At 37.2% G+C, this 21968-nt stretch overlaps 3 protein-coding genes across 4 annotated transcripts in view; 1 reads left to right on the top strand and 2 right to left on the bottom strand.

Annotated features, from left to right (window-relative positions):
* Positions 1–4454: 4454 nt before the first annotated feature.
* Positions 4455–5694, bottom strand: LOC120426563 (uncharacterized). The gene is made up of 4 exons (XM_039591335.2): positions 5329–5694; positions 5150–5259; positions 4994–5090; positions 4455–4933 (listed from the first exon to the last, which is right to left on the bottom strand). Exons 1-4 carry the CDS (start codon positions 5608–5610, stop codon positions 4643–4645), a joined length of 780 nt encoding a protein of 259 aa, XP_039447269.1. The 5' UTR covers positions 5611–5694; the 3' UTR covers positions 4455–4642.
* Positions 5695–7497: 1803 nt separating this feature from the next.
* On the top strand, positions 7498–12957 carry LOC120426569 (serine/threonine-protein phosphatase 4 regulatory subunit 2). Of its 2 annotated transcripts, none has more exons than XM_039591350.2 (3): positions 7498–7839; positions 7901–8089; positions 8532–12957. In XM_039591350.2, exons 1-3 carry the CDS (start codon positions 7632–7634, stop codon positions 8948–8950), a joined length of 816 nt encoding a protein of 271 aa, XP_039447284.1. In that variant the 5' UTR covers positions 7498–7631; the 3' UTR covers positions 8951–12957. The 2 variants fall into 2 exon arrangements, with proteins under 2 accessions (XP_039447284.1, XP_039447285.1); XM_039591351.2 differs by having other exon boundaries at positions 7503–7839; positions 8547–9015.
* LOC120426568 (probable 4-coumarate--CoA ligase 1) overlaps positions 8113–21968 on the bottom strand; it is a 33186-nt gene continuing 19330 nt past the window's right edge. The window contains exons 6-7 of the mRNA XM_039591349.2: positions 15804–16356; positions 8113–8496 (exon numbers count right to left, since the gene is read on the bottom strand). Of these exons, the coding sequence (XP_039447283.1) occupies positions 8206–8496; positions 15804–16356 (844 nt within the window). The 3' untranslated portion in view covers positions 8113–8205. The remainder of the gene's footprint in view (positions 8497–15803; positions 16357–21968) is intronic.

The raw sequence follows: 21968 nt of genomic DNA, 5'->3' as shown, positions 1-21968 counted from the left end.
ACTTTCCAAACAACACAAAAAAAACTGTTTGGGAGCAAATATTCAGAATTGAACCATCAAATAATTTTTTTTTTTTTTTTTTTTGACCACCCTAATATTTAGCCCTTTTGCGGTAATTTTTTTTGCTCAAATATTGTCAAGTGCCTCTGTTTGTGGTAGAAGTACTTCTGAAAAATTACGAGAAATCGGTTGGTGGCACTTTTATCAACTTAAAATTGCAGCAAAACCCCATTTTGCCTCTTTTACCAACAGAAATTGCTGATATTTGAAGGAGTTTGTCAGCTACCGTTGTCGCTTTTTGGATGCCACCGTCTGTTGATACACACGAAGTTGACCCGAGAGAATGCCGAGCTCAACACTCAAACAGCCGGGCGACACGACTGTAAAGTTAACTCATAACTACACATAAAATGAGTTGACTAAATTCAGCGTGTAAGCGGAGAGATCCGTCAGACGAACGAACGAGCATCAGCGAATGAGTAAATGTAAAACGGCAGTCAAACGACAACACATGCTCTTTTGCTCCCTCTCTCTTTCTTGCTTGTGTGGGTAAGTGTGGTGACAGCAATCTTTTGAATGCAGTCATGGGCCAAGCGATTGAAATTTCGGTAAAATTCAAACGAACGAGCTCTGCGCGATTAAAAGAGGTTGAGAGAGCCAAATGACTACCCGGGTAGGTGGGAATAATGAAATGGAGGTCATTTCAATAACAAGTCCTGTTGAAATATCTAATTTTGGCTATCAAAAAATGATGAGCATTGGTAACGAGAAGAAAAATAATAACATCTCAAGTCTAAAAATTGTTTTTGAACAGATCTTATGAGAGAGTAAGACAATAACTACTCAAAGTATGGAACATTAGGGAGCAGTTCTCTAAGAAATCGGTCTTTTTTTAATTTTAATTTTGGTATTTTTTAATCCGGCTGAAACTTTTTTGGTGCTTTCGGTATGCCCAAAGAAGCCATTTTGCATCATTAGTTTGTCCATATACTTTTTCATACAAAAATGGTGTATGAAAATTCAAAAATCGGTATCTTTTGAAGGAATTAGGACTACACTGAAAAAAAATTTATACACGATAAAAAAAATGGTGATTTTTAATTTAACTTTTTGTCACTTAAACTTGATTTGCAAAAAAAAACACTATTTTAGATTTATTTTTTATTTTTTGATATGTTTTAGGGGGCATAAAATGCCAACTTTTCAGAAATTTCCAGGTTGTGCAAAAAATCTTTAACCGAGTTATGAATTTTTGAATTAATACTTTTTTTTTCAAAAAAAATCGAAATATTGATCGCAAACATTTTTCAACTTCATTTTTACATGTAAAATCAAATTTGCAAACAAAAAGTACTTTAGGAAAATTTTGACAAAGTGCACCGTTTTCAAGTCAAAGACATTTTTAGGTATGTAACTTTAATGAAAATAGTCGCAGTTTTTCATTTTTTAAAATTAGTGCACATCTGGAGTTTTTTTTTTTTTTTTTTTTTTGAAAAGGTCCCAACTTTTCTTTATTTTGACGGTCCATCTGTTTTTATTTTAACTTTCTTTTTGTTAAAATGATCTCAAAATGACGATCATGCTTTGCTTAGATATTCTAATCAAATCGGCTTTTGGATTCTTATTTTATCTGTCTCGATGGTCCCTTAGTTATTGACAACCAGAGAGTCGACTCTTTATATTTTTCATAACTATAATTATTAATAACTTCACAGGTAATATATACAGTAATTTCCATTTAAAAAAAGTTGTGCTGGCATTTTACTTAAAATTAATTTTGCGTTTATTGCTTTGTTGGAACAGTCAAGTTGTCAATCAGTAAAAGTCCGTTAGCGTATGGAAAATTTTCAGTTTTTGCTTTTTGGGTGTTTTTTAATACCCCTGACTCAAGGCGGTTTGAAAAACACCCAAAAAGCAAAAACTGGATATTTGGTTTATTGGACCCTGGGCGCTGAAAAGTGGTTCGCAAAACGGCCTCAATTTTGAACTGTCAAAGTGGAACCAATTTACGGTTCGCCAAAAGTAGAGAGTATTGTGATAGGATGTAACAAAAATGACTTTTTGGCGGGCATTCAAGGGTTTGTTCCGGTGGGCATACTAAGCCCAAATCCAAAATATGAGCTTGATTGGACGTAACAGGAGCTGGCGCTCCGCCTTTCAATTTTAAATGGGATTTAACCCGTAAAAAAAGATTTTTTCAAAAATGTCACTTTTTGAGGCATTTTGGCCACCAATGCCAATGGGTTAAATCCCATTTAAAACTGAAGGGCGGAGCGCCAGCTCCTGTTACAATCAAGCTCAAATTTTGGATTTGGGCTTAGTATGCCCACCGGAACAAACCCTTGAATGCCCGCCAAAAAGTCATTTTTGTTACACTCTAGTATTGTGATCAATCATAAAAAATAGTTTTTTTTTGCAGGAATGAAAAATGTGTGGCTTTTGAGGATCTGGGGTTGAAGTCAAAAAACCTTAAGAAAGTTGAAGACGAGATCGTATTTTTTTATACACAGAAAAAAAATGATGGTAATATTCATCAGGAAATGGTGACAGATTTTGTGGCAAAATAAATGATAAATTTTACCCCAGAAAATGATGAATATTCATCAGTTTTTGATGAATATTCATCAGGTTCACATTTTTACACATTATTTATGTAATATTACACAAATAAAGAGGTAATATTCAACCTACCAAATTTTCAACATTCCAAAATTCAACTTTTTTTTTCTGTGTAATTATGAATGGAAGTTGTTTATGGAGTCGATGCGATTGTATCCATCCAGATGCTGTCTTTATTATTTGATTCCGTTTGAAAACCTGGTTTAGTGAAAATCCATTCTGTTTGTTGGATCAGCTTCGCAAGAATTAGCCATGTTTTTTTGCTGGATCAGGAAGAGCTGCAGGATTCCAAAATCAGACAAGGAATTTATCGATGACATCGTAGAATTACACTCTCGCTGCAGTTCTTCGTCGATCGAAACGCGTCAATTTTTCAGCAAAACATGTCATAAACTTGAAAAAATAAAACACATACTACTGATTATAAAACAGTTTATTTACCAGTAAGAAAAAGTCATGCTTGTGCTTGAACATCCTCCTACTTTGTAGATGTAAACAAAGTGGGATCATTCGAAAATCACGTAACGCATTCTCTCTATTCAACACCCAGATTGGACCTTTTCAAAAAAAAAACTCCAGACATGTTTGCCCACTCTTGAAAAAAAATATTTTTGAAGCTGAGAAAATTGTCTATATTTTGCTTTTTTGAACTTTGTTGATACGACCCTTAGTTGCTGAGATATTGCCATGCAAAGGTTTAAAAAATAGGAAAATTGATGTTTTCTAAGTCTCACTCAAACAACCCACCATTTTCTATGTCGGTATCTCAGCAACTAATGGTCCGATTTACAATGTTAAAATATGAAACATTCGTAAAATTTTCCAATCTTCTAAAAAAAATATTTTCAAAATTTTTAAAACAAGACTAACATTTTAAAAAGGCGTAATATTGAATGTTTGGACAATTTGAAATGTTAGTCGCGATTTAAAATTTTTGAAAATATTTTTTCGAAATGATCGAAAAATTTCCAAATGTTTCATATTTTAACATTCAAAATCGGACCCTGAGACATCGACATTAGAAAATAGTGGGTTGTTTGAGTGAGACTTAGAAAACATGAATTTATCTGTTTTTCAACCTTTGCATGTCAATATATCAGCAACTAAGGGTCGTATCAAAAAGTTCAAAAAACCAAAATGTTGACAATTTTCTCAGCTTCAAAAATATTTTTTTTTTTCAAAACTGGGCAAACATGGGTATTAATTTTTAAAAAATAAAAACTGAGACTATTTTCAAAAAAAGTTACCTAAAAATAGCTTTAACTTGAAAACGGTGCACTTTATCAAAATTTCACTATAGTAGTTTATGCAACAAGTTGCAAAAAGAAGATTTTTTCAGCACGAGTCATACATTTATCCAACGAGGTTCACCGAGTTGGATAAATATGACAAGTGCTGAAAAAATCAATTTTTGCAACGAGTTCCATACAACATTTTTTGCAATCCCTAAACACACCCTTTGAGTGGAATTATAAGTCAAATGCTCATGTATTTTGTCAATTAACCGTTTAAAACAAAATAATGTTGAAAAGTATTACTTTTCAAAACAAGTGCTGAAAAGTTCAACTTTTCAGCATCCATTTCAGTGCTGAAAAGTGCAACTTTTCAGCATTGATTTTGAAAAGTTTTTCTATTCGATTCTGTTATTTTTGGTACAGAAAAGTAGGCTTTTTCATCGTTCAAGTATGACAGGAAAAGTAAGTAGTTTCACGACGGAATTGCAAAAAAGTACTTTTTGATTGCAAATTTGATGTTTTGCTCATAAAAGGAAATCATAATAAAAAAATTTAACAGAAATCGACACCATGGCAAATTCTTTCTAGTAATGTTCTCCTTGTTTCGACACATTCATTTTTATTTTACCCATAAATCAGTCAAAACGTAAAGCAATTTTTACCAACAACGTTCACAGTGAAAACACACGTTTTTATTATTTATTTGTTACGAAAACCGCCCTTACAATATCTATCTAAACGTACTAGGTTTTGACTTGCTCGCTGAAGATTCTGTTATTTTTTTTTTATTAGATCGCATCGTACGAATCCGGGTCGGGCGCCGCTCGCTCGACACGGCAACCGTTCTGCAAGAATCGAGCCCCGTCCCGCACCAGCCCGGGCAAGTCCTTCCAAAAGCCCAGGTTCGGGATCACTTCGATACCTCGCGCGCCAAGGTACATGAACCGGACGATCGATCCGATGGCAAAGTAAGTAAAGGAGCCGACAAACAGCAAGATCAGGAGGACCTTGCCAACGCCGGAGTGGGAGATTTCCTCGATTGTGACGGGGCACGCGTACGGGGAGAAGAGAAGCAGATTCTGGAAATTTAGGCGCAACTTTAAAAGCTTAATAGATTGGGAAAATAATTGTTTAAGTACCGTTTCGTTGGTCGAATCTTGCGCCTGCAATTGACTCTGGATGAAAATGTATGACTTATCTGAGTGTGGCGTGCAGATCAACTGAAAGGAGGTAACCCTACAAGGCAAATTTGGTTGAATAAATGCACAAAATAAATCTAAAAATATCCGACTTACGTAGTATTTACTTTGAAGACTAGATACTGGTGATCGTTCTCGGAAGAAGAGAAGCTGCTGTCCCTGACCGTGCCCAGCTTGGCGAAGGTGCCATTGTTGTAACGACACAGCTGATGTGGAATATTATTAAAAATCATTCTCCGCTTATCAATTCAAACTAAAAAGCAAAAAAAACTCACCGCATAGCCGTCTCCCCGGGCGCACTCATTATCGGCCGTCGCGTTCTGCGGCAAGTACCGCACATCCGCACACGGATGAAACAGATAATGGTCCCCCGTGGCCGGATCGACCGTCTCCAGATAGTTGTAATTTTTCTCGACGACCTGGCCCAGATCGTAGCCGCGGCCGTCGTCAAACTCACAACGGCACGGATCTAACTTGCGGCACTCGTTGGCCGCACCGACCGAGAATCCATCCTTTATCAGCAAGATCACCAAAGCCACCAGCACGAGCTTAGTCATTTTTACTCATTGCGTTTTAAAAAATCTTTTAGTTTAGTTTTTTTTCTTTCCTCTATCTGCGATTGCACCAGGCAAACACACAGAGCTCCTCTCTTTGTTGTTGTTTTGCCTTTGGATTGAAGATGGCTGTCAGAAAATGACATTTTCCGCCAGCAGGCGACCCGTGCTGTGGGATGACTTCATCAAGAACACAATTTGTTAAGTTGATATTGAAGTTTAAATGAAAATATCTGGAGTTTTTTTGCTTTTTGATTGTTTTTCAATACCCCTGACTCAATGCAGTTTCAAAACACCCAAATAGCAAAAACTGGAAATTTGGTTTATTGGACCTTTTCAAAAAAAAAACTCCAGATATATCGCGTTAGTTCTCAAAAAGTCCTAAGCGCCAGCTGTAACAATTGCCATTTTTAGATCGGTTCTCGACCGATTTACGAAGTGTCAAATTTTTAAATATTTGGAATTGTTTATCTGCTCGTGCTTTTGTCGTTACTAAAAAACAATAAATATTTATTTGTTCAAGAGAATTTTAAAACTTTAGAATTTTAGAATTTTAGAATTTTAGAATTTTAGAATTTTAGAATTTTACAATTTTAGATTTTTTTGTCTGGACCAGTTGTTTAGTGGTAAGTGTGGTTGCCTCTCACCCCAATTGGACTTGGTTCGATTCCAGACGGTCTCAGTGGCATTTTTCGAGACGTATTCGCAATCGAGAACGCCAAGGCGATGCTGTAGAGTGGATTTTTTTATTTAGAATTTTAAAATTTAATAGAAAATCAATCATTTAAATTTGACTAAAATGGGGTCGTAGACATTGAATTAAAAAAAATATATATAAAAAAATATAGATTAAATAACACATTTTCCATGATTCGATTATCCAAAGTACCATAATCGAGGATTCAGTTAATCGAGTCTGGACTGTATCTAGATCTGGTTCACTTACTGACACTCTTATTGGTCGCTCTGGTTTATTTTTGAAAAAACAATAAAATCTTGATTCTGAAATGCATCAATCTTTAAAAATCAGTCACTACTTGTTGATACATTTTACGAACAGTGATGTTTAATTGGGTACATTTTTTCAATGGATCAACTACGGTCCCCTTGGAACGAGCTGTCAAGAAGGAGCTTTTCTGTCAAGGACCGCGAGATTAATTTTTCAAAATTGATTTTAAAATCCATTTCAAACTCTTTGTGGTTGTACAAAGGGTCATTGTACTCAGAAAAATAAGCTTTATCGCTGTAAACCATAATATCAGCAATCTAAGCTTCATTTTAGGACCCAATTTTACTATTTCTAGGCTTTTATTGAGGATGACGTCCCTAAATTCACCCGGATCAGACAATTTCTGCACTCGCTCTTGATCAAATGTGAGCTATTCTGAATGTGCAATCTCAATCCGTTTTTATTTATATTTACCTATCTCCCATTTCCCCGGGATTCGAACTGATAACATTTGTAAAAAATATTTACCTCCAGGAAAGTGCGATTTTCACTGTAGTTATGGTGTGAGTAAAAATTACTCAAGAACGCTTTTTGAGCTGAGCGTGTATGATTCGGGCGGCATTTGCACTCCGACAAACTTGTGTCAGTTTGTAAGTTTGGAGAGTTTTGTCAAATGATTTAGTCCGACTAAATCCAGATCATAATTCAAAGGTTGGAAAGAAAGTGAATGTTGCAATTTTAATTATTTTTGTTAGTTAAAATCGTGGTTAAAATGCAATTTTAAGATGTTTTTAATGGACATAGAATAAGAATAGCATTCCCACATTTTTTCCTAAAATTGTTTAAATATATTTTGGCTTTGGTTTGATAATCACACTGACAAGGTCCAACCAACCGCCAACCTTGGAATCCAACAGCCTTGCCCACAGAACGCCGTCATTTTTGAAGGCTGCAGCGGTGGTTTTGATTGTTGGCTTCCTTTTGTGAGAGAAATATTCCTGTTGAATTTGTCATTTTTTCCGCGTTCGTTCCGAGTTCGGCCATTTCCGAGTTGCTCACTAGCCCCCGCCAGAGCATGGAGAACCCAGAGGAAGTGCTGCAGCTGCTCGAGCGGTTCACGAAGCTAAAGCAGAAGGAGATTCCGCGCGAGCTGGACGATTACCTGGGCTTCGTGGCCCGCACCGGGGACACGGTTTACCGGTGGGCCATCGTCAAGCACCTCTTCCGGGAGAAGCTGGTCCACGTCATAACGGACTTTCACGACAACACGCCGAGCATTGCCGGTAAGTAGTGGGTTGGGGTTTTGTTTTGCTTTTGTTGGAGTCTAATCACTTCCGGTTGCAGATCTTCCGCAGTGTCCGAATGTGGACCCGTTCAACTACGAGCGGATGAAACGGATCCTGCTGGACCGGTTGGACGCGTTCAACTCGGCTCCGTTCACGGTTCAGCGAATCTGTGAGCTGTTGACTGAGCCCCGCAAACAGTACACCAGAATCGACAAGTACATGCGGGCCGTCGAGAAGAATATTTTGGGTAAGTTCAAAACACATTCCGGATTACTTTCTCTAGAACACTTTATTTGACGCTACAAACTATCCTTAAGTACCGATTAACTAAAGCCCCCCTTAAAACAAACATTAAACAAAGAATCAATCGTCCAACTGAGCTCCCAGCAAATGCAGCTGGTGCCGGAGCACTTTTCCGGCTGCATTGCGGGGAATCTCCTTCACGAACTTGACCCCTCCGGCCAGCTGTTTGTACTTGACCACCCGGTCCTTTACGTGACCGACGACAGCACTCTCGCTGAGCTCGGCGCCCTTTTTCAACACAATGTAAGCCCGCGGAACTTCCCCGGCTGCCTCGTCGGCAATTCCGGCCACGGCAACGTCCGCAACCCCCGGCAACTCCAGAATCAAGTTTTCCAACTCGGTCGGAGATACCTGAAAAAGCAAAAAAAAAAAAAACAATAAATTAGCATCCGATTTTTCAGTGGTCAGCACGCAGGAACCCGGAAGACGGCGCTCGGAAAGCGAGAACGGCGACTCGCTGGACTCGATCGTCAACGGGGATCTCGAGGTCAACGTGGACATTGAGATGGACAACGAAGCGTTCGGCATTGATGCGGGCGGTGAAATTGTTCCGGCAGCGGCGACGGCAGCACCGGTGGTGACTGCGGAACCGGCTGAGCCGTCACCGGTTTCGGAAGAGGAGCCAGCGAGGGGCGTGGTCGCGGTGACGGAAGAACCAGAAGTCTCCAAAGAGGCTGTTGATGAGGTAGCGGCGACGCCGGCGGCAGAACCGGTTGCCGCGGACAAAGAGGAGGAAAGCAAGGAAGGACCAGGCGGTGAGTTCAAAAGATTTCATATTAAACTTTTTTTTAATTCCGCAATTTAAAAATTGCTTAGAAGTGTATATTAAAAATCTGAAATTTATCCAAACGAAACTGAGAATTTACATTCTTCAATTCAAACATTTGAAATATTCTTTAAAAATCGCGAGTGTAAAAAATTGCAGGCCAAGGATTGATACCTAAGAGCATGCAATGGCACTGACCTTGTTGCGTGCTCTTCGGTTGACGTCCACGTAAGGAACATCCTGGAAGGAGCGTAACTAACTACATCCGTAGTTCTGTTAGATCATCCGAATTATCTTGATCAGAACAGTATAGCTCTGGTTCCTTGCGAGTGTCCTATTTTCTTACCTCCACGTTGGCTTGGTTTTCATGATGACCTAGCTGGTGGCCTGTGGAAACGGATCGTAAACCTTTGACCACCGCGGGTCAGAGTCGAGACGGCTAAAAGAAAGGGGCGCGACAATGTGGGAAAGGGAAGTAATTTGTGATTGTAGACGGTATTGTTTTGATTCGCAGTATGTTGAGTCAACTGCTGTGGATGTACCTGAAACATCGCACAACGGGGTTTCTCTTCTCTTCATTCTCAGCTACCACCTATCTCCTATTTTTATTTTGCTCTTCTGATTCCCAATTCTTCACTGATTCTTCTATTTAATATCCAATATTTGATTTTAATTTTACTAACTTTTGATTCTCTTATCTCTCAAAGCTTTTCCACTCTTTTCTATCAATTGATACTGCTGTAACAAACTTTGTTTTGTTTATTTTTACTTAAAAATATACTTTTCCTTAATGTACTAGTAATATCAAGTCTATTTATCATTCGCCTAATCTTTTTTGATTTTATTGCGAATTTATTTATTTGAATAATTCTTTATCTGTCCTATAAATTATCATTACTATAATCTAAGCTTGTTTTGTATCTCTATTTATTAACTATTGTCTAATTTTACATCTAATACGTCTAGCTTCTCATTTTTATTCTTCTAAATACGCTCATCATTCTCTTACTATTGATACTTGATTTTTATAAAATAAATTCTCTTTTACTGTCTATTGTTTTCAATCTTCACCCTTTTTTTCAAACAAGTGAGGTTTGAGCCCTTACTCAATTTATGGAATGGTTAAAGGATTAACACAAATATTACTATTGTATTTTTGGTAAACTTTTATAACATGCTTAGGACCAAAAATTGTAACAAAACACCGCGACAAAAGAAATAGCAACAGATAAACAGACTCAACAATAGGGAAGATTTCAGGAGAAAACAATACACAGTAAATAACAATAAGTTTTTGAATTGAAACTAAAAATAAAACAGTTTTTGCTTTAATGAAAGTTGATAGGCACACTATAAATGTTTAGGCGCTTATACTTACATCAAACCCTACGTAATGTACCACCCCCGGCCGAGTTAAAATGCGTAACCGGAAAAGAAGGTGTGCATGCCTGGCACGAACACTCAAAGCGTGTTCTAGCGTGCTGCTCGTACTGACTCAGAGCAAGGGTGAGATGTAGGTGTAAGGGCAGTGCGTGTTCGTCGGGAACCTAGTGCATAAGATCGGTCAAGGCCCGTTCTTACACTGAAAATTGCGAATTGCGAATTGCGAAAATCGCGAGTGTAAAAAATTGGAGTTAAAAATTTTTGAACTGAGAAGCATAAAATATTACTTTCAACTTACTTACTGATATTCAAACTGCTGAAAAACATGAAAATTTAAAAATAAAGACATTTTAAAAAAGGTTTAAACACAAAATTTAAAAAAAAATTAAATAACATTCAAAATAGGATGAAAACGTAACAACCTGAAAATTCAGGAATTGTCGTCTTCTTAAATTCTGAAAACAAAATTCACAAAAACAAAAAAAAGTTATAATAAATTTACAATTAAAAAACCTCCGGAACGAGTTCAAATGCGTAACCGGAACAGGTGCGAATGCCTGGCACGAACACTCAAAGCGTGTTCTAGGGTGTTGCTCGTACTGACTCAGAGCAAGGTAGGTGTAAGGGCAGTGCGTGTTCATCGGGAACCTGGTGCAAAAGATCGGTCAAGGCCCGTTCTTACACTGAAAATTGCGAATTGCGAATTATAAAACTTTCCAAAATTTAAATCCAAAAAATTAAAAATTTTAGCCTATAAAAAAATAGAAAATCCATTCCAATAATAAAACTTTTTATATTTTTTTTTATTTCAAAACATCAAAAAATATTTAATTACAATTGAAAAATATAAAATTCTATAAATCTTGAAAAATTAAAGAAAAATATAAACTCACGTGACGCAAAACATTCAAAAATTTATATTAGAATTCAATAATGTATAAAACAAAAAATATAAATTTCTATTTCTGCTTATAAAAAATAAATCAGAAAATAAAAAAAGATGATTGTCTATATATTGGGGCTAGTTCCTAAATTGGACCTACAAAACAAAATTTAAGGAAATTATGCTTTTCACCGAGAGTTAACTCAGAAATCTGGTGATCAAAACTTCCCAAATTTAGAACATTTAAAACTAACTTAATTTTGCTCGTTTAAAAATTAGGAATTAATACCCCAAACCCAAAATATTTAATTAAAAATTCTGAAATTTAAGCATTAAAAATTCTAAAAAAACAAATTTTAACTGCCAAATACCTAGAATTTGAAAAATGCTTTAAAATTCCTTAAAACAAATTTAGCAAAATACCTTAAAATTCTAAAATTTTAAAGCTTGATTTTTTTTTTCGAAAAATAGGTAACGTTTGATTTTTTATATCTCCATTAAAACTTAAAATACAGTATAGACTCGATTATCCGAAGGTTTGTTTAGGTCTTCAGATAATCGAAAAACGATATTTTTTCTTTGTTTTCATTTTCTTGTTTTTAACATCAAATTCGAGATCTGTGCTGTGACCCAATTTTACTTAAATTTGAATAGTGTATTGCCTATTAATTAAAAAAATGCATTTTTTCAACATTTCGTCACCTTCATATTGGTATTTGATTTAAAAATTCTAAAAATACGTTCGATTGAGGGCTAGTTTCGCACTGAGTGCCACACTCAGAGCTGTCGAATGGTTTGGCCTTCCTCACCTTACTGAGGAAAGGCTATAACATCACTCGAAAAATAAACTTTTTAATTAGACCTCCTAGACCTACCATCATTTATACATATCAACTCAGAATCACCAGCTGAGCAAATGTCGTTGTGTTTGGCTGTATGTAGACATGTATACCAAATTAATGTCACTGAAATATCTCGTCACTGACTGAACCGATTCGGACCGTTTTGGCCTCATTCGATTCGTCTTGGGGTCCCATAAGTCCCTATTAAAATTTATAAGATTTAGTAAAGCACATCAAAAGTTATGCTTAAAAAAACTGCTGCATATAAATTTCACAATTTGCAAAAAAGGGTGGGTTTTGCATGGAAACCTGCCATATTATATATTTTTAGAAAGGTTCTGAAATGACCTTTCCTGTGGATTAAGAACTTTCAAGATCTGATTTACCTATCTAAAATTACAAGCAGTTTAAAAAATGGTCTGAATTCACATAACCTCAAATGGTCGGGTCTGATAGCCACAAAAAAGCTGTGTAGAGGGATGCTATTTTCCTCAAAAGCGGTGTCTGTATAATCTTGACAAAATGTTTGTATCATGTATCATAAAAAAATAAATAAATAAATAGGTAGTCTGTTTTTTTTACTCATCACTTTTTGCCTTCCTCACCTCAATGAGGAAAGGCTATAAAATCACTCGAAAAATGAACTTCTTTATTCGACCTCGTAGACTCACCTTCACGTATACCTATCGACTCAGAATCAAATTCTGAACAAATGTCTGTGCGTGTGTCTGGATGTGAGTCCGTGCACCGAAAAATATGCACACGATTATCTCCGGACTGGTTGGACCGATTTGGACCGTTTTGGTCTCATTCGATCCGTCTTAGGGTCCTTCAAGACCCTAGTTAATATTATGAAGTTTAGTGAAATACTTCAAAAGTTATGCTAAAAAAACAATTTTAGCTTAACTTTCGAAGATTGTAAAAAGGGTGGTTTTTGTAAGAAAGAAGATAGGTAGAAAGGTATTTGAAAGACCTTTCCAACGCATTCAAAAGATTGAAGATCTGACAACCCCATCAAAAGTTATGAGCACTTAAGTGTTATTTATACACTTTTTTGAGGCCGGATCTCAAATATTTTGATGAAAAAGCTGTCCGGATCTATCATGCGATCCATCGTTGGATAGGTAATAAAAAGACCTTTCCAATAAGCCCAAGAGATTGAGGATCTGACAACCCTATCAAAAGTTATAAGTACTTTAGTGTACTTTTATATACACTTTTTTTAGGCCGGATCTCAGATATTTTGATAAAAATAAGTGTTATTTTTACACTTTTTTGAGGCTGTGTAGGGTATTCACTTTTATGAATGCAAGGAAGGCACCAACCACCTAAAGGTGGATTAAGTAACGTTTTTTTATAAGGACCACCTGTTAGGTGCTGCGATCACGTTAGGGAAAATCCATTAACCATGTGGACACTTTAGGGGGGTTGGAATCACTCTATAAATGAGAGGAAGGCACCAACCAACCACCTAAAGGTGGATTAAGTAACGTTTTTTTTTTTGAAGAAATTTGCTCTAGTTCCGAACGAGTTTTGCCGCCATAATGGAACTGAAGCTCTAGTGCCGCACTCGTATTTTCATGCGAGTTCCACGCACACTAACAAATGGAGCCTAACATTTCAAAGGGGCACATAACTTTTGTAAACAATTGTGTATTCCTTTCACTCAAATGACAGTTTACATTAGGTGTGAAAGGGACACACTCTTGTTTAAAATAGTTATGTGCCCTAATGAAATGGCAAGCACGAAATGACGTTCGATTGAACCAAAACTAGCACTGACGAGTGCGGCACTCAGTTCCGCACCGGCTCTTCAAACGAACATATCATAAATCACTCTAGCGTAGTTTAGGGATCATACTTATGTTCAAGAATAAAAATAAGACAACGGATAAAAATAATTGTTTTTCTTGATTCGATTATCCGGAGTGAAATTTTTTTAAAGCCTTCGGATATTCAAGTCTAAACTGTGTTTAGTAGTGATAAAAATATGAAATTAAAAAAATCCTCGAATTCTAAATTACATCATTCAAAAATTCTACAAACTCATAGATAATAAAATTTAAAATTACGCTAATTATAAAATTATCAACTTTTAAAAACCCTCTAAAATGCAAAAAAAAATAGAATAAAAATCAGTTCAAAAAATCCTCAATCACTCAAAAGCTTTGAAATACCTACAATCTAAAATAAATCGGAAATTAAAAGAGGGTGCTTCTCCTTCTACTCACACAAAATCAGAAAAGTGGCCCGACTTCTCTCCGAATACCGAAAAACTTTTTTTGACAACAAATTTCTATCTCTTCACGGTTTCGACTTTTTTGGAAATCTTAGAACTTAGAATCCTAAAAAGTTTCTATGATATCAACACTTTGTAATTGTTTAATTCTACAATGCTTAAATTTGTAAATTAGAATGTTCTGGAGTACAATCAATTAAAATTGGATTCAGGAATTCTAAAATTGCAAAGCATTAAAATTCTAAAAATTCTCATTTACTAAAAAAATCTATTAAAAAACAAAATTTGCATACAGGTTAATGTGAAAATCAGAGTAGAGCAGGCCTTAGATGACGTAAATTTTAAATTTGAATCTTTCCAGATGAACCAGTTGCGGTGAATCCCTCAGCTGAGGACGGCCATCCCGAAGCAGACATCCCAAAGGAAGACCCTAAGCCAGCAGAAGAGCTCAATGAACCTTCGGAGCCACTGGTCCCACAACCCATTGAAGAACCGTCGACTGCTGAAGATTTGCCAGTCCCGGAGGTACAACCATTGGTGGTCCCAACCGAAACCGATTCCACTAACGATCCTTCACCTGTCGAGGAATCTCACGACAAGGATCTACCGGACGGTTCCGCCAGTGTCGAATCCAAAGTTGAAGCCACCAGCGATCCCGCTGACGATGGACAACCAGCACCGAAGCTGGCCAAACTATCTGACGAACCCGCAGTGGTTGAACCCGCCGTTGAAGAAGCACCGCAAACCTCCACCATTGTGGCCGATTCGTTGGTTGAGGCGGAAAAGGACGATGTCAGCTCGGGATCGACGACGGATTCCGGTGGAAGCAGCGCCGCCAGCGTTGAATCGGAACCAACTGTCTCGACGACGACGACGACGACCAGCAGCAGCGTGGATAGCTTAACGCCGGCCGAACCCGAATCTGCTGAACGAGTGGCACCAGAGGAGCCGGTTCCCACCGTTGAGACTCTTCCGGAGCCAGAGAAGGAGCTACCAATTCCTTGCGAACCGGTCAGCGAAGTGGTTCCGACGCCAGAGGTCGCGCCAAGTGCAGCACCGGTGGTGGAACCGGAACCTACCCCAGTGGAAACCGAACCGACGGTGAAGGAATCGATCGAAGAACCTGCTGTCGGAGTTGAAATGGAGACTGCGGTGGTGGTTCCAGAAAACGTGATGGCCACCGACGAAGAAGACACAATTCAAAGTCCGGTGGATGCGGTCGTGCCGATGGCCGCCGACGTGCCGGAAGCGGTCAAACCCGACGATAACGCGATGGACGTGGACGAGTCGAGCGTAGAACCAATGGATCAGTAGAAAACACACAAACAAATATACAAATACACACACACACACAGTAGATGTAGTGCTCTTAATGTTACTTAGATTTAGAACCGCTGCAGCTAATCCGGACACTGAGACAAACGCAAAGAAAAATTGTATGAGAGAACCTGCTGTAAGTATTTTACTGAAACAAACCCCGTAAACATTTAGACTTAGCTGTACATGCGCGTTGAACAATAAATGCCAACCTGACGGAACACGTACCTGGTTTCCTTTGACCTTGATCAGCTCTTTGGTCCGGTCAACGATGAAGAAAAATCCGTCCTGATCGTAATACGCCACATCGCCCGTGTGCAGCCAACCATCCTCATCCACCGTCTCCCGCGTGGCCTTCTCGTTCTTCAAATATCCCTTCATAATCTGCGGTCCCCGGACGTACAACTCCCCCGTCTGGTGCGGTCCCTGATTCGACCCGTCCGTCAGCGAAACAATCTTCGCCTGTGTATTCGGATACAGCTTACCGCACGTGCCAACCTTCGACTGGTCGTACTTGTAGGTCGTACACAGCGTAACCGGTGAACTCTCCGTCATGCCGTAGCCCTGGGCAATGTCCACGTCGCGGCCACATTTTTGGCGGAATTTTTCCTGCAGCTGAAGGGAGGCTGCGGCGGCCCCGACCAGAATACTGTCCACGCTGGACAAGTGATCGGGCGTGACCTTTGGGTGCGTGGCCAGGAAGAGCATCAGCGAAGGAACGACAAACAGGAATTTGGGTCGGAACTCGACCAAACACTGAATGTAGTCTTCCGGGATGAATCTGGAACGAATTTAAATGTTTGTGACACTCGATACTTCTTCTTAAGTCATTTTATTCTTACTGTATATTTTATTAACTAAAATTATACTATTTAAATATACCTCTCGTAATGGTTTTAAAGAAAAACAGATAAATTTACTAACATTCTGCCTGAAATTTTCAGGGATTGTTTATACATATAAAACTAGCATCTTGCCAAAAATATGAGCACTTTAGGTCAACGGGAAGTGGGGCAAATCGGGACACAAAGTTTGAAGGTTCAAAAACGGCAAAAATCTTAAAAATGCTATAACTTAGCGAAAAATCAATTTAATTTCAAAAAACTCAAAATGCATCTGAAAGGGCTTAAAAAATGCAACAAAATGCAGGGGAAGCATCCCAATTGGTTAATTTTCAAACTCAAATAAAAAAGTGTTTCATCCAGATATCAACTCGCTTCGACCTGCAGCTTGTAGGGGACACCTGGGACTAGGGGAACCGCATCTAATTCCAGCGTGCCTCTAATGTTGTCACATCAGCACTTTGACATTCGATTACAGCTCATTAAATTGAAATCGAGTGATAAATAGCTCAATAAGAAGTGAGCAAGCAAGTTTCTATCAAAAGTTGTGCAAAATAAGTTGTTTAAATAGTGAAAATCAGCAAATTGGATGGAGTTAGGAGCGAGTGCTTGACCTGCCAAACATACGAGAATTTCCCTTACCATCTGAGACTGAGAACGATTTAGTTAAGGCAGTTTAGCATATCAAATAGACACTTTTACCTGTGGATAAATCTTCCGTGTGGTGCCGAAACCCGATCGCAGTAGGTCATAAATATTTTGTTTACTCTTTGAATACTAGCAGGAAGCTACTCCGGTCTGTCATGAAGTTTGACATCTTGGCCGATCTCAATCTGGGTTCTGGAACATGGGTGTCAATATAGTATTGTATCATAGAAAAACAAATTCTGTCGTTATTTAGCCTCGCGAGACTCTTACTGAACCGGCCGGAACAATTATTCCGGTGTTAATCCGACCATATCTCGGTTCCCAATTGTCCATCCTCGGTGTCATTTATATAAGAAAAATCCTGGAAGGACTAGGGAACCAAAGTGGAGATGGAAGTGACCAGCAATTAGCTAGGGCTTAAATTACGTTTAAAATCCGGTCACTTCGGTCCTCTTGGTACACCCGGATCCCCGAACAACCATGTAAAATCTATTTAAGAATGTTTCCCAATCAATACATTTATGAAAAAATCGTTCTTTCCTCAAAAAACTCTAGAAAACTATAAAAGAACGCCGTTGATCAACGCGATGATTATCAATAATCAACGCGTTGATCAACGCCGTTTAAATCAACGACTCCGTTGACGTTAACGATTAAATCAACGATGGCTGCGATTACGATTACGTTTAAATCAACGATCAACGACATCGATGATATAAACGCCGTTGATTTCAACGATTAACAGCATTGTAAAAATGTTTATTTACATCCATTTTAACCCTTTAAAAAATTAACATTGAGCAGTTCTCTACGAAATCGATCTTTTTTTTGTTTTTGTATTTTTTAATCCGGCTGAAACTATTATGGTGCTTTTAGTATGCCCAAAGAAGCCATTTTGCATCATTTGTTTGAAATTTTCCATTCAAATTTGGCAGCTGTCCATACAAAAATGATGTATGAAAATTCAAAAATCTGTATCTTTTGACGGAATTTTTAGATCGATTTGGTGTCTTCAGCAAAGCTATGGATAAGGACTACACTAATAAAAATGATACACTGTAAAAAAATTGGTAATTTTTAATTTAACTTTTTGTCACTAACACTTGATTTGCATAAAACACTAGTGTTTTTTTATATGCTTTAGGCGACATCAAATGCCAACTTTTCAGAAATTTCAAGAATGTGCAAAAAATCTTTGACCGAGTTATGAATTTTTGAATCAATACAGATTTTTTTAAAAAAATCGAAATATTGGTCACAAAAAATTTTCAACATCATTTTTCGATGTAAAATCAAATTTGAAATCAAAAAGTACTTTAGTGAAATTTTGATAAAGTGCACCGTGTTGAATTTAAAGCCATTTTTAGGTAACTTTTTTTTTAAATAGTCGCAGTTTTTAATTTTTTAAAATTAGTGCACATGTTTGCCCACTTTTGGAAAAAAATTTTTTTGAAAGGCTGAGAAAATTCTCTATATTTTACTTTTTTGAACTTTATTGATACGACCTTAAGTTGCTGAGATATTGCCATGCAAAGGTTTAAAAACAGGAAAATTGATGTTTTTTAAGTCTCACCCAAACAACCCACCATTTTCTAATGGTTCGATTTTCAATGTTAAAATATGAAACATTCGTGAAATTTTCCGATCTTTTCGAAAACAATATTAAAAAAAATTAAAATCAAGACTAACATTTCAAAAGGGCTTATTTAACCTTACAATACCAGTGCTGAAAAGTTCTACTCGTATCGAAAAGTAACATTTTTCAATATTTCTTTTGTTTTGAACGGTGAATTTACTAAACACATGAATGTTTGTCACAAAATTTCATTCATGAAGCGTTTTTCGGAGTTGCAAAGAAAAAAAATTGTTTATGCAACTCTTTGCAAAACTTGATTTTTTCAGCACTCGTCGTATTTATCCTACCCGGTAAACCTCGTTGGATAAATGTACAACTCGTGCTGTTTTTTTTTTTTTTTTTTTTTGCGGCTTGTTGCATAACCTACTATTTTTAATTTATATTTTTTTAAATTTTTAATACATTTTATTAAAATTTAAAAATCATTCGAAAATTGATTTGTTTTAGACCGTTAACATTTTACAAGTTTTTAAAACTCAAAATAAAAAATCTAGGTATTAAAATAGTAGTTTATGCAACAAGTTGCAAAAAGAGGATTTTTTCAGCACGAGTCGTACATTTATCCAACGAGGTTCACCGAGTTGGATAAATACGAAGAGTGCTGAAAAAATCAAGTTTTGCAACAAGTTCCATGCAACATTTTTTGCAATTCCGAAAAATACCCATTGAGTGAAATTTTAAGTCAAATTTTCATGTATTTTGTCAATAAATCGTTTAAATCAAAAAAATGTTGAAAAGTGTTACTTTTCGAAACAAGTGCTGAAAAGTTCAACTTTTCAGCACCCATTTCAGTGCTGAAAAGAAGAACTTTTCAGCATTTATTTTGAAAAGTGTTGCTATTCGATTCTGTTATTTTTGGTACAGAAAAGTAGGCCATTTCGTCGTTTAAGAATGACAGGAAAAGTAAGTAGTTTCACGACGGAATTGCAAAAAAATCTTTTTTCAATTCTTAAATTTTCGAAGTCTTTGAAGTCCAAATTTGATTTTCCGAAGGCCTTGGTAAATTTCACTTCGGAAAATCGGATCACAAAAAAAATATAATTTAAATTTCGGATAATAGAGTCGAGATCATGAGATTTTCTCGATCGTCAGTCGTAATTTGCAGACCGAGAAATTAATTAATTTATGTTTTTTTTTTTAATTTTTAATGCATTTTATTAATATTTAAAAATAATTTAAAAGTTACAAGTTTTCAAAATTAAAAAAAATCAAGATATTAAAAAACTAATCTTTTTTCAATTCTTAAACATTCAAAGTCTTAGAATTTTTTTATATTTTCAATCACAATCACAACAAAAAAATATAATTTAAACTACTCTAAGGTGATTTAATTTTTTCAATGCAAAATGGTGGCCAGAAAATGCTTTTGGTAATTAAATTGGCAATCAATCATTTAAATTTGATTTAAATTAGGTTGCAGAACTCGAATTTTATATTGAAAATAAGAAAATGAAGACACACGAATTATTTTTTTAAACCGAAGTCCCCTACAAACCTTAGGATAATCGAAACTTCGGATAAAAGAGTCAGTCTGTGGTTGACAGAGCAGCGAGTCAGACGTGCGTCCCTCACACACCAAAAAAAGTGCTAAAAAGTGCAAAAATGCCTCAGGGCAAGAAAAAGAGGCGGTCCTCACCAGCAGGATCGGCAGATTTGAAGAAGCTAAAGAATGCCGAAGCGCTACCTGCAAAGCCAGGCAGTTTGAGCAAGGACGCTCAAAATTCGTCTGGAAACCAGTTTGCTACCCTCCCTGTGGACGTGAGCGAGAAGGAAGAATTTGAACGACGGGAAAAGTTGCCACCCATTTTTGTGAAAACATCGTCATCGGACTCGGTGCGAAAGTGGCTGACCGGATTTATCAAATCTGGTGCTTTACGAGCTTCCATTCGCTTGTGTGCTGATGGACTCAAAATTCTGCTACCTACCAGAAAGGATTACAACTACGTTCGGGATTTCTTGAACAACACAAAGATTGAATACTACAGCCATGACGATCCAGGTAAACGCCCCATGAAACAGGTCCTCCGAGGCCTGTACGACATGGATGTGAGTGTGCTGAAAGAAGAGCTCAAAACTCTTAAGTTGAACGTGATCGAAGTCTTCAAGATGACGAGACACAACAAGGACATCAAGTATCGTGATCAACTGTACCTGGTTCATCTCGAGAAAGGATCGACAACGCCGTCTGAGCTGAAAGCAGTTCGGGCAATTTTCAACATCATCGTGTCTTGGGAACGTTATCGTCCAGTGCACCGTGACGTGACACAGTGTTCGAACTGTTTGCAGTTTGGGCATGGTGGAAGGAACTGTTTCATCAAGAGTCGTTGTGCAACCTGCGGAGGTGAGCACAAAACTCAAGCTTGCAACACAATCAACGAGAACATCGAAGCGAAATGCTTCAATTGCGGCGGCGACCATTCGACCAAGAATCGAAGCTGCCCAAAACGAGCTGAGTTTGTAAAAATTCGGCAGCAAGCGACGACGAGGCACCAACCAAATCGTCGCAAAACACCACCAACTTTCACGGACGTGGATTTTCCTGCTTTGGCGTCACCTGGAGCGGGATCTGTTCGAGTGGTTCCAAATCTGCAGCCATTGCCGTTGAATCAGCGGCAAAAAGTTGCAGAGAATACAACACCTCCAGGCTTCAGTCAGCAACCGAGGGAAAACCAACCAGCATCAACGGATGAAGGCAGCAGTGACCTGTTTTCACCACAAGAACTTCTGAACATTTTCATCGAGATGACAACAACACTGCGTGGTTGCAAAACTCGTGCGGAACAAGTAAGAACGCTTGGAGGATTTATCTTAAAATACAGTTCGTAGTTTACTCGTTCTAATGATTTTGAATAATTCAAAGAATTTTTATTTTAGTTTTAAGTTAGGATTAGTTGTTAAAGTGATTTTTTCTTTTTTTTACCCAAATGTATTCGATTAAATGCAAAAATGTAAAACAATTTGAAATAAATGAATGAATGTGAACAGTAATAATAAAACGAAAAATACAACAAAGATGAAGAGCATTTAGCCATACCACTTAGAATGTAAATGAAATGTAATTATTATAAGAAAGTTCAATAAAGACATATTTAATTTCAAAAAAAAAAAAAAAAAAAAAACAACGGATAAAAGAGTCGAGATATTGAGATTTTCTCGAGCGTCAGTCGTAATTTGCAGACCAAGAAATTACGATCGAATGGTCTCAATCTGCTATCCACAAGATACGACTTATCATCCACGAAATATGACCCTAATATTTCTAGGAGG

This window comes from Culex pipiens, chromosome 3, assembly GCF_016801865.2.
Source record: "Culex pipiens pallens isolate TS chromosome 3, TS_CPP_V2, whole genome shotgun sequence".
NCBI classification, from domain to species: domain Eukaryota; kingdom Metazoa; phylum Arthropoda; class Insecta; order Diptera; family Culicidae; genus Culex; species Culex pipiens.
The sequence above is the reverse complement of the archived record's forward strand: the minus strand, read 5'-3'. Positions and strand labels throughout refer to the sequence as shown.

Bases quoted from the DNA above. Each gene is read 5' to 3' on its own strand.
- LOC120426563 (XM_039591335.2), bottom strand. From the start codon at position 5,610: ATGACTAAGCTCGTGCTGGTGGCTTTGGTGATCTTGCTGATAAAGGAT. The intron at 5,091-5,149 runs GTAAGTCGGATA...TTTGCCTTGTAG, and splicing joins GTCTTCAAAGTAAATACTAC to GGTTACCTCCTTTCAGTTGA. The intron at 4,934-4,993 runs GTACTTAAACAA...CTAAATTTCCAG, and splicing joins AAGATTCGACCAACGAAACG to AATCTGCTTCTCTTCTCCCC.
- LOC120426569 (XM_039591350.2), top strand. From the start codon at position 7,632: ATGGAGAACCCAGAGGAAGTGCTGCAGCTGCTCGAGCGGTTCACGAAG. The intron at 7,840-7,900 runs GTAAGTAGTGGG...TTCCGGTTGCAG, and splicing joins CAACACGCCGAGCATTGCCG to ATCTTCCGCAGTGTCCGAAT. The intron at 8,090-8,531 runs GTAAGTTCAAAA...ACAATAAATTAG, and splicing joins CGTCGAGAAGAATATTTTGG to CATCCGATTTTTCAGTGGTC.